General features: G+C 52.1%; 2 protein-coding genes across 3 annotated transcripts; both read right to left on the bottom strand.

The window, feature by feature from the left end:
- Positions 1 to 6: 6 nt before the first annotated feature.
- LOC147057426 (uncharacterized) lies at positions 7 to 6,281 on the bottom strand. The gene is made up of 5 exons (XM_085911264.1): positions 6,136 to 6,281; positions 5,089 to 5,127; positions 4,890 to 5,007; positions 4,579 to 4,748; positions 7 to 4,507 (listed from the first exon to the last, which is right to left on the bottom strand). Exons 2-5 carry the CDS (start codon positions 5,089 to 5,091, stop codon positions 557 to 559), a joined length of 4,242 nt encoding a protein of 1,413 aa, XP_085767390.1. The 5' UTR covers positions 5,092 to 5,127; positions 6,136 to 6,281; the 3' UTR covers positions 7 to 556.
- Positions 6,282 to 7,418: 1,137 nt separating this feature from the next.
- abcc10 (ATP-binding cassette, sub-family C (CFTR/MRP), member 10) lies at positions 7,419 to 14,874 on the bottom strand. Of its 2 annotated transcripts, none has more exons than XM_085911260.1 (24): positions 14,734 to 14,874; positions 13,846 to 14,050; positions 13,497 to 13,783; positions 12,677 to 13,359; positions 12,259 to 12,597; positions 11,957 to 12,184; positions 11,717 to 11,873; positions 11,487 to 11,632; positions 11,343 to 11,422; positions 11,106 to 11,277; positions 10,936 to 11,034; positions 10,683 to 10,872; positions 10,468 to 10,545; positions 10,207 to 10,392; positions 9,993 to 10,131; positions 9,706 to 9,883; positions 9,238 to 9,581; positions 9,005 to 9,174; positions 8,770 to 8,930; positions 8,442 to 8,695; positions 8,229 to 8,374; positions 8,060 to 8,157; positions 7,887 to 7,999; positions 7,419 to 7,819 (listed from the first exon to the last, which is right to left on the bottom strand). In XM_085911260.1, the coding sequence occupies exons 2-24, from the start codon at positions 14,019 to 14,021 to the stop codon at positions 7,678 to 7,680; spliced, it is 4,566 nt and encodes a 1,521-aa protein (XP_085767386.1). In that variant the 5' UTR covers positions 14,022 to 14,050; positions 14,734 to 14,874; the 3' UTR covers positions 7,419 to 7,677. The 2 variants fall into 2 exon arrangements, with proteins under 2 accessions (XP_085767386.1, XP_085767389.1); XM_085911263.1 differs by lacking the exon at positions 14,734 to 14,874 and adding an exon at positions 14,589 to 14,725.
- Positions 14,875 to 14,949: the final 75 nt, after the last annotated feature.

The raw sequence follows: 14,949 nt of genomic DNA on the forward strand, positions 1-14,949 counted from the left end.
AGGGCATTTTGAGTCACGTTCTTTTTATTGGACAGAAGCCCGCATATATTTACATTTTGTGTTCATTTTACCATGATAGCAAAGAGGAAGGAAAAGAAACCTGAAACTTCATATTTTCCCTTACAGTTTGATGAGCCACATTTACAACATATAACGCAGATAAATACACACGTGTTTTATATACACACACACAAGCATCACAATTATTTAAAAAATAACCCAATGTACATGTTTTTACCGTTCAATGCCATTTAAATACTTCAAGTGACTCAGCTGAGTCACACAAGTTATGATTTAGGTACATGACATCATATATATTGTATGTGTGAAGAACGTGAAAACGAAAGAACCTCACAATGTCATTCCAAACAAGACATCCAAAAGAACATCATCGGAATAAAGTCAGAATGTGAAAACAACACAAGATTTTTGTTCTACACAGAGTCAACATGTAAAATTGCACCGTGAATTAAAAAAAAATTGACAACAAGTATGGAGCGGAACTGAGCTTGCATTTGGTTGAGATCATTTTGTTCTTGATTTTACGGCAGCCTGACTAAACCAGGTTGGAGAAGAGGAAAGTGGATCCTTTCAGCTCGTCTTGATCGGGAACTTCCAAGTTGACGTCGCCGGAGCCAAAACCAAGGCCTCCGAGGCTGCCGTACTTTTGCTTGAGGTTATTCTCGCTTTCTTCCTGCGAGGGGAAAACAGTCACCATGTATCCGTCTGAGGTATCGACGGCTCTTTTCTGAGAATACGACCAGCGGCCGTCATTTAAAGTGTGGGCGGCTTTCACGGCGTGACTGGGGTGTAAAATGGAGTCTGCGTTCAGCGTGGCGCCGCTGAATCGGGTAACCCTCTGATCGGTTGTCAGGCCCGTGGAGGTCGAGGGCAACTGGAGGTCCAGGTCAGACCCCGGGACGTGATATTTCCCCGTGAAGTCGTCAATGTTGAGGTCCGAGCGTGTGAAATTCAAATCTGATTTCAGCGAATTTTGAAGTCTTGGACTTTTCAAATCTTGGTCCAAGTCCAGCCCGGGCAGCGGCACGCCCGAGCCACCGTGCAACGTCTTCCTGAATTTGAGCGTCGAGTCGTCCACATTCAGATCTGAAGTTCTCAGTTTGCCGTTGGTTCCTGACAGACTCACGTCCGGTCCGTTGAGATCGATGTCATCCATGTCCAAATACGGCATGGCTGGCTTCAAATTTGGACCTCTCACATCGGGGAAACCCAGGTCTGGACCCTTTAAGCCTCCGTTCAGGTCCGTGTCGTACCCTTTCGGCATCTTCACGTGAGGCTTTTTATATTTTGTTTCTGGGGCGTGCCAGTCCGTCTTCGGGGCTTTGAGGTCCACGTTTGGTAGCTCTGCTTTGGGGGTGTCCCAAGATCCTTTGACTTTTGGAGCTTTGACATTCACGTCGGGTCCTTTGAGCTTCCGGTGATATTTTGGTGACTTCACGTTTGGTCCCGACAGCTCCACATCCGGCACTTTCAGATGCGGCTTTCTGTATTTGCCCGATGGTCTTCCGAAATCCACGTCTGGCGTATTGATGTCAAAGTCTGGACCATCGATGTCTGGTCCGTTCAGGGTTGGCATATTGACCTTGGGAAATCTTACTTTGGGCAATTTCATTTTTGGTTTAGACGCGTCGATGTTGAGGTCGGGACTTTTGACGTCCAGTCCGCCTTTGAATTTTGGTGCTTTCAGGTTGAGGTCTGGTGCCTTGACGTCCAAGTCTGGAGTATCGAGATCCAACTTTGGGGCATTCAGGTCCAGTTTGGGGCTCTTGAAGTCTAGCTTTGGCGCATTCAGGTTCAGTTTAGGGCTCTTGAAGTCCATCTTTGGCATAGTCAAGTTTGGCTTCTTGAGTTTCCCGCCAACGTTAAGATCCAAGTTTGGTTTGCTACCTTTGAGGTTGACAGTGGGAGCGTTGACGTCCAAATCTGGAGCATCGAGATCAACATCCAGGTCTGGACCTTTAAGGCTCTGACCCTTCAATTTGGGCATCTTCAACTTGGGAAATTTGAATTTAGCTTTTGGTGATCCAATGTCTGGAGTTTTCAGATCAATCTTGGGAGCCTTAAGGTCCAAATCCGGACCATCCAAGCCACCTTTTATCTTTGGGACTTTCAGATTTACATCTGGACCATTCAGATCTGGCAAGTCCACATTTGGCCCTTTTAAGTCGAGTTTGGGACTTTTGAAATTGAGTTTTGGCATTTTCATATCTGGTGCGTTTATCCCACCATGGAGATTAGGACCACCGAGGTCCAGGTTGGGAGCAGTAAGGTCCAGGTTAGGTCCGTCTATCTTCGGACCATTGAGATCTAAATCTGGCATGTTCAAGTTTGGCTTTTTGAACTTTCCATCAATATCAATATTTGGCATCCCCAAATCAGCGTTGGGACCTTTGAATTTAGGTGCGTTGATGTCCATGTCCAGACCATCTAAATCTGCATCAATGTCAGGACCTTTAAGGCTCGGACGACCGAATTTTGGCAACTTAAATTTGGGCATCTTCATTTTTGCCTTTGGTGAACTCATGTTGATGTCACCTTTCAGATCTAACTTTGGACCTTTAAGATCTGCATTCGGTAAGTCCCAGTCAGGGCCATTTATGTCGCCTTTTAGCTTCGGGGTTTTCAAGTTCAGGTCCGGACCCAAATCAAGTTTAGGCATATTCAAATCTGGTGCGTTTATCCCACCATGGAGATTAGGACCACTGAGGTCCAGGTTAGGTCCATCTATCTTCGGACTCTTGAGATCTAAACCTGGCATGTTCAAGTTTGGCTTTTTGAACTTTCCATCAATGTCAACATTTGGCAACCCTAAATCAGCTTTGGGACCTTTGAGATTTAACTTTGGTGCTTTGACGTCTATATCTGGAGAATCGAGATCCACATTCAGGTCAGGACTTTTAAGGCTTGGACGTTTGAGTTTTGGCATCTTTATTTTGGGAAATTTAAATCTGGTTTTTGGTGAGCCCATATCTAACTTGGGCGTTTTAAAGTTGGCATCGGGCAAGTTCAAGTCAGGGCCGCGAATTCCACCTTTTAGCTTGGGAGTTTTCACCTTTAGGTCTGGTGCATGAACATCTGGCAGGTCCAAATTTGGGCTTTTGAGGTCCAGTGTGGGAGTCTTAAAACCAAGTTTAGGCATGGTCAAATCTGGTGTATTTAACCCACCTTTGAGATTAGGAGTACCGAGGTCAAAGTCAGGAGATTTGAGGGCTAGGTTAGGACCATTCAGATCATATTTAGGCATCCCTAAATCCGCTTTGGGACCTTTGAGTTTGAATTTGGGTGGATCGATGTCCATGTCCAAATCATCCAAGTCTGCATCAATGGTACGACCTTTGAGATTCGGACGGCCGAATAAAGGAAACTTTGTTTTGGGCATATTAGGAAGGTCAACATCTGGTGAGTTCAAATCTAACTTGGGAGCTTTAAGGTTTGCGTCCCAATTGGGGCCATTTATGCCCCCTTTCAAGTTTGGGCCATTAAGATCTGGCATGTTCAAATCCAGATTGGGGGTCTTGAGACCGAGTTTGGGCATTTTAAGATCAGGTGCGCTGACGTCACCTCGGAGATTAGGACCATCGAAGTCCACGTTGGGAGCTCTGAGGTCCAAATTCGGCCCATTGAGATCATAATCAGGCATCTTAAAGTTTGGACTTTGGAATTTTCCATCAACATCTGGCATCCCTAAAGCAGCGCTTCGACCATCGACTTTGAATTTGGGTACATTGGGCACGTCCATACCACCTATGTCCCCATCAAAGTCTGGAACCTCAACAGTTGGTAAACCATAATTTGGCATGGTGAATTTAGGAGCCTTGTACTTTCCAGACGGGACCTTGGAGCGAACTGCTGGGGCGGTCACACCGCCACCCTGAAACTGAGCATTCGGCATTCTCAAATCGCCGTCCACGTCGAAAGCGGACCCCTGAAGACCGCTGCGGCCATTCAGATCCAACCGGGGTGCATTTAATCTAGAAGACTGTCCGGCCAGATGGATTGTGGGCGATCCGTCATAATCGTCCACGTCAAACTCTGCATTTTCGTCGTACCTCAGGAACTTCCCGTCAGTGCCCTGGAGGACCATTTCAGCGTCATCCGGATACATTTCACGGTAGACTCCAGCGTTGGCACCGTGCGAGTTGACAGCGTTCAGCATCTGCGGCACCTGAACCCGTCTGCCCGCTTTCACCTGGCCTACGCCCAGAGGAGGGAGGTTCAGGTTGGCCTCGTGCGCAAACGCTCCCGACTCGTAGGCGGCGTAACTGCTTTCTGAGTCAGTGCTGTAACGCCTGCCAAGCGTGTTGGAACTCAGGCGTCCAAAGTCCACCCCCAGACGAGGTAAGTCCGAGTCTTGCTTGGTACTGAGTTTGGAGGTGCGAGGGAGGGTCTGCACATAGTCTCTCAGGTTCTCGCCGTTAGACATGTCCTTGCGCATGAAGCGCTTGATTTTGGTGTCGTAGAGCTTGTTGTAAGCATTGTGCAGCATCTGAGGACAAACGGACAATATTTGGGGTCAAGGGTAGGGTCGAGCAGGCTCGGCCAGGTGACCTCCTTTACCGTTTCAGGACTGACGGCCCCCTGGTTGAGGTTCCCCATGCTCTTGTTCAAGTTGTTCTTGGTGAGAACTTGGATTCTGTCATCGTACGGTTCCATCATCTTCAGGACACCCATCACCTCCTCTTTGCTCAGTTGGTCGAACTTGATGGTGGCCCCGACCACTTCATCCCCTGAGGAATATAAATGGACATTTGTGCAGAATTTCAAAAACTCATTTGGTGGACAAAGGAGTTTTTTTTTGTGGGTCTCTTGAGCCTTTTTTTGTGGGTCTGCTCATTCTGGAGGGTGTGAATTTTCAAAGGCTCGCCCACCTTCCCTCAGCTCCTGATTCACTCCGTCGACGTCATCGATGTTGGCGATGACCAAGGCTCCCCGCTCGGATTGCTCCAGCGTCAGGGCGTCCGAGAGCCTACGCCTGAAGTGATACGCCTGCGAGGTGGGCGAGAGGGCCACAAATCTTCAAACATGACAATTCAAAGGGACCGTTTGACTTTGGGGAACGCTTCCTACCATTGATGGTCGTGGAATTTGTCACCGTGAAGAAGGAACCTGCAGAAGACAGAACAATGTGTTGTTGCGTTTGAGCGAGTCATCCACGTGGGAACATCGGCCGCCGGCAGGAATGCTCGGCGGAATGTCAGCGAGGTAAACGAGTTTATCCGGAGCGTCATCGTCTTTTGGGGCGTTTCTCGCCTTGGCTTAAGCTTGGTGACACAATCGAGAGTTGTTGTTTTGTTTTTTTCAATTTGATTGGTGGTCATTAAGTCGAGTATGTGCGCTATGTGCACAATGTGGCGCACAGAGATTAGAGAACACTCCTTGTGGTTGCAAAAGCTTGACAAACACTCCTCCAGCTTCCAAGTGTCAAAGTGACATTAGGTTCAAAGGTGTACCTAATAAAGTGGCCGGCAGGAAAAGGGGTGAATGCCAAAAGTATCGGGACAGCTCGGTACACGGTATATTTACATCATATTTACGATGACGCAATACAAACGTCGGCGCAGGAATATTGCGATATCAAAACTTGAGTCTGTCTTAGACTATATGGACAAAAGTATCGGGACACCTGCGGGCAATGAAAATGGGGGAAGTCTTAAATTAAGATGGGATCCAACTCGCGATTATTTTCACAGTCAATTGGTCTGTTGATTAATCGATGAATCGGATTCAAACAAATCTGTAAACTACATGCATGATCTTGAATTCAGCCAAAATAATCATAAAAAATAAAAAAACGATCATCTTTTGTTGTTCCTCAAGCTTCATAGTCCTCACAAGATGATCAATATTGCAAATTCCCAAAAACAAAAACATGCGTGACCATTTTTGTAATACATCACAGCCAACATTCAAAGCGGACTGCGATAGAAAATCAAGTGTCAAAAATCCTTACAGAGCAGGATGGAAACTTTTCTTTCCACCTTTCGAGAACAAACTTTTTCATTTTACGACAACACACACAGGCAGGCGGGCAGGCAATCATTCGCAGCTGAGCACAAAGTACAACCGCGTACTTTGATGTATTTTCAAGTACACAACAACAAAGTCCAAACTTACCTGAGGCACCATCTGCATGTGTGTGTGTGTGTGTGTGTGTGAGCGGGAATGCAAGGCAGCAACAGAGAACAGGTGGACGGACCTCTAGAGCACCTGAAAGCAGACAAACAGGTTACACACGCGACAGACGGGCCACGCCCCTCACATACACATGCCGGCGAGGCACAAACACACAATCAAGCCTATAATATAAAACACACACACACACGCCCTTTAGTTGAGATGACAGATGAGTGCATGTGCATATGACTGTGATTCTTTGTGTGTGTTTTCAGTGTTTGTGCATTGGGATGTGACTTGTGCGTCTGACTACATGTGACTCTTCTTGTTATTTTGTCTTTGTGTGCCATTGTGTAACTGTGTGTGAAGTGTGTGTGCGCATGGGATTGTGTTTGACTACTTTGTGTGTGTGTGTGCGCAAGTGATTGTGCGTTTGACTACCTATATGTGTGTGTGTGTGTTTGTCCATCTCCATTGAGTCTGTATGGTGTGTGTGTGTGTGTGTGTGTGTGTGTGTGTGTGTGTCCGTCGATTGTTTGTGAAACTGACACACCCTGGCGGGTGTTAATTGCGGGCGTTGACGGTGAGTCAACGCGATTGTGTGTCTGCAGAACGCACACGAGTGTTTATGTAACAGGCCGTGTGAAGCGTCACACGGGCAAGAAGACTTCAAGCCTGGCACCTGACCAACCTTTGACCTCAAGGTTTCCTTTTATGGCGTAAAATGGTAGAGTTCCTGTCGCAGGCAAAATTCAAGATGGCTACCGAAGCTGAATTACCAAGAAGAAATACTTTGTTAAATTTGAACATAATTGCAGACGTGTCGTCATGTCAACAAGTTTCACGTGTGTACAAGAACAAGTTAGTCTTTCAATGAGTATTTTTCAAAACACACCAAAATAAATTAAATATTTCACTTTTAAGAAAATTCCGCAGCTCTGCTTACCTCTGAATGTTTCACACAGTAATGCTTGAAAGTGACTCTGGATATTCAGCCAGCTGAGCTTCCCAGTCATGGGCGGAGACACTGTTGTGGGGGCGGGATTAGGAAAATCAACGGGATACGCCGTACTGTCAAAACGTCAAGATTGTCGTCATTTGTGTTTCTTCAACTATTTCCTTTACCAGAAACCAAGCGGCTCGCCACTCCTTCTCGTCGGCGAGAGTGACTCAAGGTTTTGGCGTGTCCATGGCGACGGCGAGCAACAACACGGTGCATGTGGCCGTGTGGTGAAAAGACATGTTTAGGAAATAACTCTGGGAAGCCACTATGACACAAAACATCAAGTAAGACACGTTTTGTGTTTCTTTATTTACATCCGTTTCCTCGTTCTTTATCCCGACCTGTTTTGGCTTTCGTGAATCCTGGTGAGCTGCCAAAATGATTATAAATTTCGAAAATACAAAATTACTAATCATGTTGGAATGACCTTTTTGTGTCAATTAAAAATAAAATAAAATATTGAGGTCATGGCAGAGTCAAGTCAAGCAAGGCTCCACTGTGGTCCTTCGAGACAGTCAATTCAAACCAAGAAGAAAACGTCAAAGCGTCTGTCCCTGCCTGCCGAGGAGGCGCTGGAAAAGCGAATCGTCCTTCTGGCACAGAGCCGCCGGCGTGTCGAAGTCCACCACCTTCCCGCCGTGCATCACCAGCACGCGCTCGCAGTCCATGATCGTGTTGAGCCTGGTGCGTGTGGAGATGCGGTCACGCGAACGCACACACAAACACACACACACACACACTGACTGACCTATGCGCGATGGTGAGGACCGTCTGGTCCCGGAACCTATCGGCGATGGTCTTCTGCAGCAGTTGGTCCGTCTTGTGATCCACGCTGGCCGTGGCCTCGTCCACACAAAGAACCTACGCGGAGGCTTCCGTCATCGTCGGCGCCGAGCGCAAGCGGAGGATTGCGATCCTGACCTTGGACTGAGTGAGCAGCGCCCGGGACAGACACAGCAGCTGCCGCTGACCCACAGAGAAAGTCCGGCCTCGGTCCAGAAGCTCAGCATCCAGACCACCTGGCGCGCACAGAGAAGTGTCAATCAAAAGATATAAACATTACCCGGCGCAACCCAATCTCCTCCCTCACCCATGGCATTGACCACCGAGCCGAGGTGACACTGGTCCAGGACCTCCAGAAGCTGCTGGTCCTGGTGCTGGCCGCAGGGGTCCAGATTCTCTCGGACGGTCCCGCTGAACAGAAAAGGATCCTGAGGAATGATGGCGAGCCTGGACCTGACGAAGATACGCAGAGCATCAGAGACGCTAGTTGGAAAAGCTACGCGAGGCCGTGAGAGGTCACCTGAGCTGATGGAGGCCCACGCTGGCGACGTCCAGCCCGTCCAGGAGGATCTCGCCGCGACTCAGCTCCACCATGCGGAAGAGCGCGGCGAACAGAGACGACTTGCCCGAGCCCGTGCGGCCCACGATGCCCACTTTCTCACCGGCTCGTACCACCAAGCTCACGTCGTCCAAGGCCTTGGGAAGACCTTCCCTGTACACCAAGACCACCTGGCGGAACTCCACGCTCCCGCACCGGGGCCACGACGGCGGCAGCTGGAAACACAAAGCGGACCCGCCGTTGAGCCGCTTTCTTCGGGTGGCGGTCGTTAGGTTTGGCGCCCGCGTACTTCCGGGTTCTTCTGCTGCGGTTCCGCCGGGAGCTGGTTGGAATATTCCTGGGCTCTCTCCACGCTGACCAGCTGCATCTCGGTCTGCGTGAAGGCGAAGATCAGGCCCGACAGCAGCGAGGTGATGGACAGCGCGTACGACAGCGACAAACCCACCAAGCCTGAGACACGCGTGAAAATGATGTCATCGTGAACGTTACCAAACGACAGCTAGCAGATAAGCCCCGCCCCTTACCCGGGTCCACCACCCGCAGGTGGTGCTGTACGACGGCCACCGCGGCCAGGCCGGTCACCACGGCGACGCCCATGAGCTGCAGGCGGATGTCCAGCCACTGCGTGGCGGCGTTGCTCAAGAACAAGCAGCGCTGGTTCTTGTCCAGCCGACGCACGCTCTCCTCCTCAAACCTGACGACAAAACAACGCTGATCGTCCCGTGCGTCCGCTGCGCCGTCGCCGATTGGTTCTCACCTGGCGCAGCTGCCGCTGGCCCGGATGGTGGCGAGGCCGGCCAGCGTCTCCGAGAAGTGCGAGTAGACGGGCGAGAGCGTGACGCTGCACAGCCGCTTCAGCTCGCGCGAGGTGTGCCGGTAGTAGGACTGCGTGCGCAGGTAGAGCAGCGCCAGAGGCGGCAGCGCCAGCAGCAGCCAGGGCAACGCCAAGGTCATCACGGCCAGCGTGCCCAGCAGAGCAAAGACGTTGGCCAGCAGGATGTTGAGCACGAAGGGCAGGCTGTCGTCCACGGCGTACACGTCCGACGAGAAGCGGTTGAGGACGCGCCCCAGCGGCGTGGTGTCGAAGAAGCTCACCGTGGCCTGCCGACACAAGCCCCGCTCATCTTTAGCGTGACCGCAAAAACGCCACGCCACGGCGCCATCTACAGGGAACTGTTAGCCATTACAGTGCTTCGCAGCCTGTGGGAAGCGAACACGCGCTCACCTTGACGACGCGATCTAGGAGTCGGTCGTGGATGGAGGCGGCGGCGCAAAGAGCGCCGTAAGCGAAGAGGAAAGCTCGCAGGGCGGTGAAGACGCTGTTGGCCCCCGCAATGGCGCCGTACACCGCCAGGTAGAAGCGCACTTCGCTGCCTGGCTCCGGCGCCGGCGACAAAGGAGACCTAAGTGGGGGAGAACGTTACGCATCCTTTTTCATCTTTTATCGCCCCGTATAAAAGAAGTCCCAAGTTATTTTGGAAGTTGAGATGTTTGATTCTGGAGTACGCTCACATGAAACTCCCGCCAGAGAAAAGCAGCAAACGAGGCGAGGCAGGGGAGCCGGAGCGGGAGCGGTTGGCGCCGGCGGACGCGTTGCTCTTCAGCGCCGAGATCCAGTGAGACAGCCACCAGTCGGACACGTTCTTAGAGGCTGAGCACGACACACAGCGCCACGCTGACAACGCCTCGCGGCTCGGAAGGGTCGAGCGTCAAAGTGGATGCCGACCTTGCATGGCGAGGAGCGACATCAAAATGGAGGCGGCCAGGACTCCACCCACCGCCGCCCAGTAGGCGTGGTACACTTTCCACGACAGACTTCCCGCCTGCTTCTTCTCAGAATCCCAACGGTCGCCCTCGTCGTCGTCCAGACGAAGCTCTCGGAGGGAAGTCTCCTCCTCCTCCGCCTCGGCTTCTGTTCGCACATATCGTACCGGCGTCACGATAAAAGTAGAAGAGCGCATCCAAGAAAGCTGAGAACTTCACACACCTTTTTCCTTGCCGTCGTGCTCCTCGTCGAGTTGCGTCGGTTCAGCTTCCAGCAGAGGAAGAATTTCTGCGGGCGAACCTGAAGACAACAGCAAGGTCACTTTGGGTCGCTTTCACGCTGTCTGGAAATGATGCCATTCATCGGAGATCTTTCCCCACTAGAGGGCGCCGTGCGTTCTCCCTTAATATTTTCCAGCCAATCTGAAAGCAGCTGACCCGTGTTGACGACGGTGCCGTTGTCCATGAGGACGACCACGTCGGCGGCGTCCGCCAGCTCCACGCGGTGCGTGCAAAGGATTCTGGTCTTCCCGGCCAGCTGCTCCAGGATACACTTGCGCATGAGGTGCCGAGCCACCTCGGCGTCCACCGCCGCCAGCGGATCGTCCAGCAGATACACGTCTTTGTCCTACGCGCATGAAAATCACGTGTGCCGTCGGACCAAAAGGCGGGATGGCCGAGCGCGCCTCACCATATAAACGGCCCTGGCGAGGGCCAATCGGGCCTTCTGGCCTCCGCTCAGCGTGACGCCGTTCTCGCCCACTTCGGTGAGGTCGCCGTTTGGTAGAATCTGGGAGAAACCGCCGCGAGGCATTCAAAATAAACCCAAGGTCACGTTTGCCAACGGCGTGGCCAACGTACGGCGAGGTCGTCGGCCAGAGCGCAGGCCTCCACCACGGCCCGGTAGAAGGAGGGGTCGTAGCTTTTGCCAAACAGGATGTTGTCGCGGACGGAGGCGTGCTGGATCCACGGCTCCTGCGCCGCCAAGCCTAAGCCGCGCTCGCGATCCGCCACGTAGACCACGCCGCTGTGCCTGCCCGGGAAGCGCACACGTGCGTCAGGTCCGGAAAGAAAAACGAGCCGTTGTTTGCGGCTTACCTGTTGAGTTCTCCGGTAATGGCGGCCAGCAATGAGCTCTTACCGCAACCCACCTTTCCGACCACCACCGTCAGGGACCCCTGGAAAACAATACACGGGTTTCGCCATGGTAACAACATGGTGTACGAGGTTGTGTCTCGGCACCTTTCTTATGCTGAGATTGAGGCCGTGCAGTAGCAGCAGAGGTCCAGTGGGGGCGCCACCTTCCACTTCGGCATCCCCCTGGGGCCCCTGCCAGCTGAACGTGCCCTGATTCAACAGCACCGCCGTCTCCTTGTCTTCAGGCCACACTGCAGATGAAATATTTGGATTTTTACATCTACGGCGTAGAAAGAGGACAAGCCGATGCGTCGGCGGCGAGAGGCGGAGCTTACCCAGGGCGTAGTAGGCCTGTAGATTGCGGTCGGTGAGTCCAAAGAAGCGCTGGATGCGCTCCAGCGACACCTTGGCCTCCAGGATGCCGTTCAGCACCCACGGGAAGGCGTTGAGAGGAACGATCAGCATTCCCACCAGAGCCAACGTGGTGAACACCTGCGGGGGAGAGGAAACACCCGTCAATGGCGTGGAGCGAGCGGACAAAAAGCCAAAGGCGGCCGTGCTGCAATTGCGCTTGCCTTGGCGGCGGTGAGCTGGTGGCCCAGGAGCACGTAGGTGAGGAAGGTCAGGATGGAGATGACCACGGGCAGCGCGGCCCACGTGTACACGCACATGGCGTCCAGGTACTTGACGGCCTTGAGGTGAGACAGCTCGCCGCCACGACACGTCCCCACTTTACGGGCAAAGTGGGACTCCCAGCCGTAGAACTTGATGACGCGGATCCCCAACAGGAGCTCCGTCATCAGCTGGGAGCACGTTGACAAAAGTATCGGGACGGCTGTCAATCACTGAACTGCGATTGTTCGGATGGAGGGCTCACCTTGACGCGGGCGTCCTTATATCGCAGCATGTGCTGGTTGTTGCTGACGATGCGAGATGCCAGAAACTTGTTGAAGGGGACCAGCAGCAATGCCACGCCCAGCCCGCCCAGGAAGGCCACGCCCACCTGCAGGTAAAGCAGGTAGAGGGCGATGGCCAGTTGGAAGGGGAGGCTCCACAGCTCGTGGAAGCTGTTGAAGAAGTTGACCACGCGCTCCGTGTCGGCGCTCATCAGGTTGACCACCTCCCCCAAGGACAGACGGGCCAAACCGGCGCCGCCCACCCGCAGCGCCTTGCCGTAAATGGCCGACACCAGGGCGGCGCGGGCCGAAAGAGCCACCTGAAGAAAAGACGACAAAAAGGATGGAAAAATGAGAACCACAGTGCGGTTGTGTGTGCCAAACAAGTCAAAGTCCCACCTTGGACACTTGGAAGGCAAAGATGTTCTGGAGGACGGCGCAGAGGAGGGAGCTGGCGAAGAGCGCGGCGCAGCACCAGGCGCCGTTGCTGACCGGGGCATCCCGGTCCTCCATGAAGCCCACCAGAAGGCTGAGCAGTAGCGGTCCGCAGAACCGCAGCATGTTGACCGCCAGCTTCAGCACCCCCAGGACGTAATAGCGCCCTCCAAAGGCCACGTGCAGGACGCGCAACAGACTCACGTCGCCCACCAGCTCGGGCAACTCCTCCCCGAAGTCACAGACCGGCCGAGGCCAGGGGTCGGGCGCCGGCCCCCAGCGGCAGGTGGCCCAGCTCCGGTGAAAGCGGCGCCGGATGACGGCGGTGCGCAGGCTGCGGGGGAGATGGTAGACGCGGGCCGCTCGGTCCAACTCGCCCCGCCGGCCCCGCCGCAGGAGGGGCGTTAGCCACAAGTAGAAAAGGCGGGAGAAGCACCCGCTGCCGTCTTCCGCCACCATCTCGCCCGTGTCCTCCTCGGGAAGCAACGGCGCCACATCCTCGTCTTGGCCAAGCGACACGGGTCCTTGCGTGCACGGCGGCCGGCACGCTACCCCCGCAAAGTACAGGAAGACGGGGAGCGTCCGCGCGGCCACCAGAACCAAGCGTGCCAAAAGGAGGGTTCCGCTCGAGGTCACGGGGAGGGTTCCTACGCATTCCCAAACGCCATTTTCACTTTTCAGTTAAAGCATTTCAACATCAAAGTTAAACTGATTTTTTCAAATGTCTCTATCATAAACAATTTGACAAAATATCCTCCCATATAAATAAAGTGAAATTCCATACTTTGGAGGTAGATGAGGAAGGTGATGACGAGGTGTGGGACGCACAAAAGTACGGATAGGCTGAGCAGCAGAGGGCCCCGCGTCCACCGCGGGAGGGCGGCCACCGCCCCGATGTGGACCAGCCAGGCCAGGGCGCCAAATCCGCCGGCGAGGGCGTCCGGGTACATGTCAGGCCGCCGGGCTACAACCGCCAACGCCACGTCGGCAGCGAACAGCGCCGACGCCAACGCCGATGCCACTAAGCGCAGCAAACTGCCACAGGGTGGCGCCGCCCACACGAGGTGGCACCTAATAACATTCACAGTCAATGCACAATTGTGGTTCTGAAATGAGAGAATCCCAATGTTTACCTGGCCACGCCCATGTAGAAGGCAGCGAGAGCGGCCATGACGGTGTGGGGCAGGACGCCGAGGACCAGCTGGTTAAAACAGACGCCCACGTGTCCATCCTGCCACAACGGGAAGGGCTGCTGCTGGTCCGTGTGGCAAAACTCCACCAGCAGCGCCGTGGGCCCGAAGACCCCCATGCCGGCCTCTAATTGACCCACATCTCGATCTAAGAAGGAACGCAAAAACAGTTCCCTTAGTTAAGTTGCTTTGAGAGTGATTACATCTAAATCAGACGATCAGTGTCGAGATGATAAAAAGTTCCCACTTCAAGGAAAAACATTTCTTTCCAGGGTTGTAATAGTTCTGGAATTTTCATCATATTTTAGATATCATTTTAAATCTAGTAGTCACTTTTAATTTGTTTTTAGGTAGCTAAGGTAAAGGCTGTGAGTTAAGAAATGATTGGAGTCCAACTGTTATGGTCAGCTCATATTTAGAGAGAGTACTGGCCATTTTAATTTAATATTAATGATTGGTAGATCGTGAAATATTGGAACTTTCGTTCATTTGTGTTTCCATTTATTTTCCTACTAATCTGGTAGGTGCATTTATTATATGGATATGTCTTTTTATCATTAACTATCACAAATTTGTTTTCTTCTCCATTGAAGATGGAAACTGATGTCAAATGATAGTTTGGACGGAGGTTTTACAGCAAATGAACAATTTTTGTGGTATTTTACCAAACAAATGTCGGCACTTACCTTAAGAGATAAATAGAAGTTCGACGAATGACGTTAAGGTGCCAAACCGGTTGGACCCCGAAAATAAACACGCGCAAACACTAAATTAACTATCTTTGCTAAACGAGCACATAAGCCATTTCAATAGTAAATGTGTATTACTCACCTCAGCGCTTTAACCCCACGTCAGACAAACACACTATGACGGGAAATCGAAATAAAAGTAAAATAACTGTATTATCTGTCGCTTATTGATGACGTAATATGATGGGTGACATTTATTTTACTTCTTACAAATGTTTCATAATTACATCCAAAGCTCAAAAACAACGACAGTCCAAACAAATCTTGAAATTAAAAATGACATTCGAAATGAAATTAA

Source organism: Syngnathus leptorhynchus, chromosome 5, assembly GCF_054491065.1.
Source record: "Syngnathus leptorhynchus isolate UIUO chromosome 5, UIUO_Slep, whole genome shotgun sequence".
In the NCBI taxonomy this organism is placed as follows: Eukaryota; Metazoa; Chordata; class Actinopteri; order Syngnathiformes; family Syngnathidae; genus Syngnathus; species Syngnathus leptorhynchus.

Coding starts and splice junctions, on each gene's coding strand:
- LOC147057426 (XM_085911264.1), bottom strand. Junction 4,749..4,889: donor GAATCAGGAGCTGAGGGAAG/GTGGGCGAGCCT, acceptor TATATTCCTCAG/GGGATGAAGTGGTCGGGGCC. Junction 4,508..4,578: donor GGGCCGTCAGTCCTGAAACG/GTAAAGGAGGTC, acceptor GTTTGTCCTCAG/ATGCTGCACAATGCTTACAA.
- abcc10 (XM_085911260.1), bottom strand. CDS start 14,021: ATGGGGGTCTTCGGGCCCACGGCGCTGCTGGTGGAGTTTTGCCACACG. Junction 11,633..11,716: donor ACAGGCCTACTACGCCCTGG/GTAAGCTCCGCC, acceptor TTTCATCTGCAG/TGTGGCCTGAAGACAAGGAG. Junction 10,132..10,206: donor GTCGCTCCTCGCCATGCAAG/GTCGGCATCCAC, acceptor TGTCGTGCTCAG/CCTCTAAGAACGTGTCCGAC.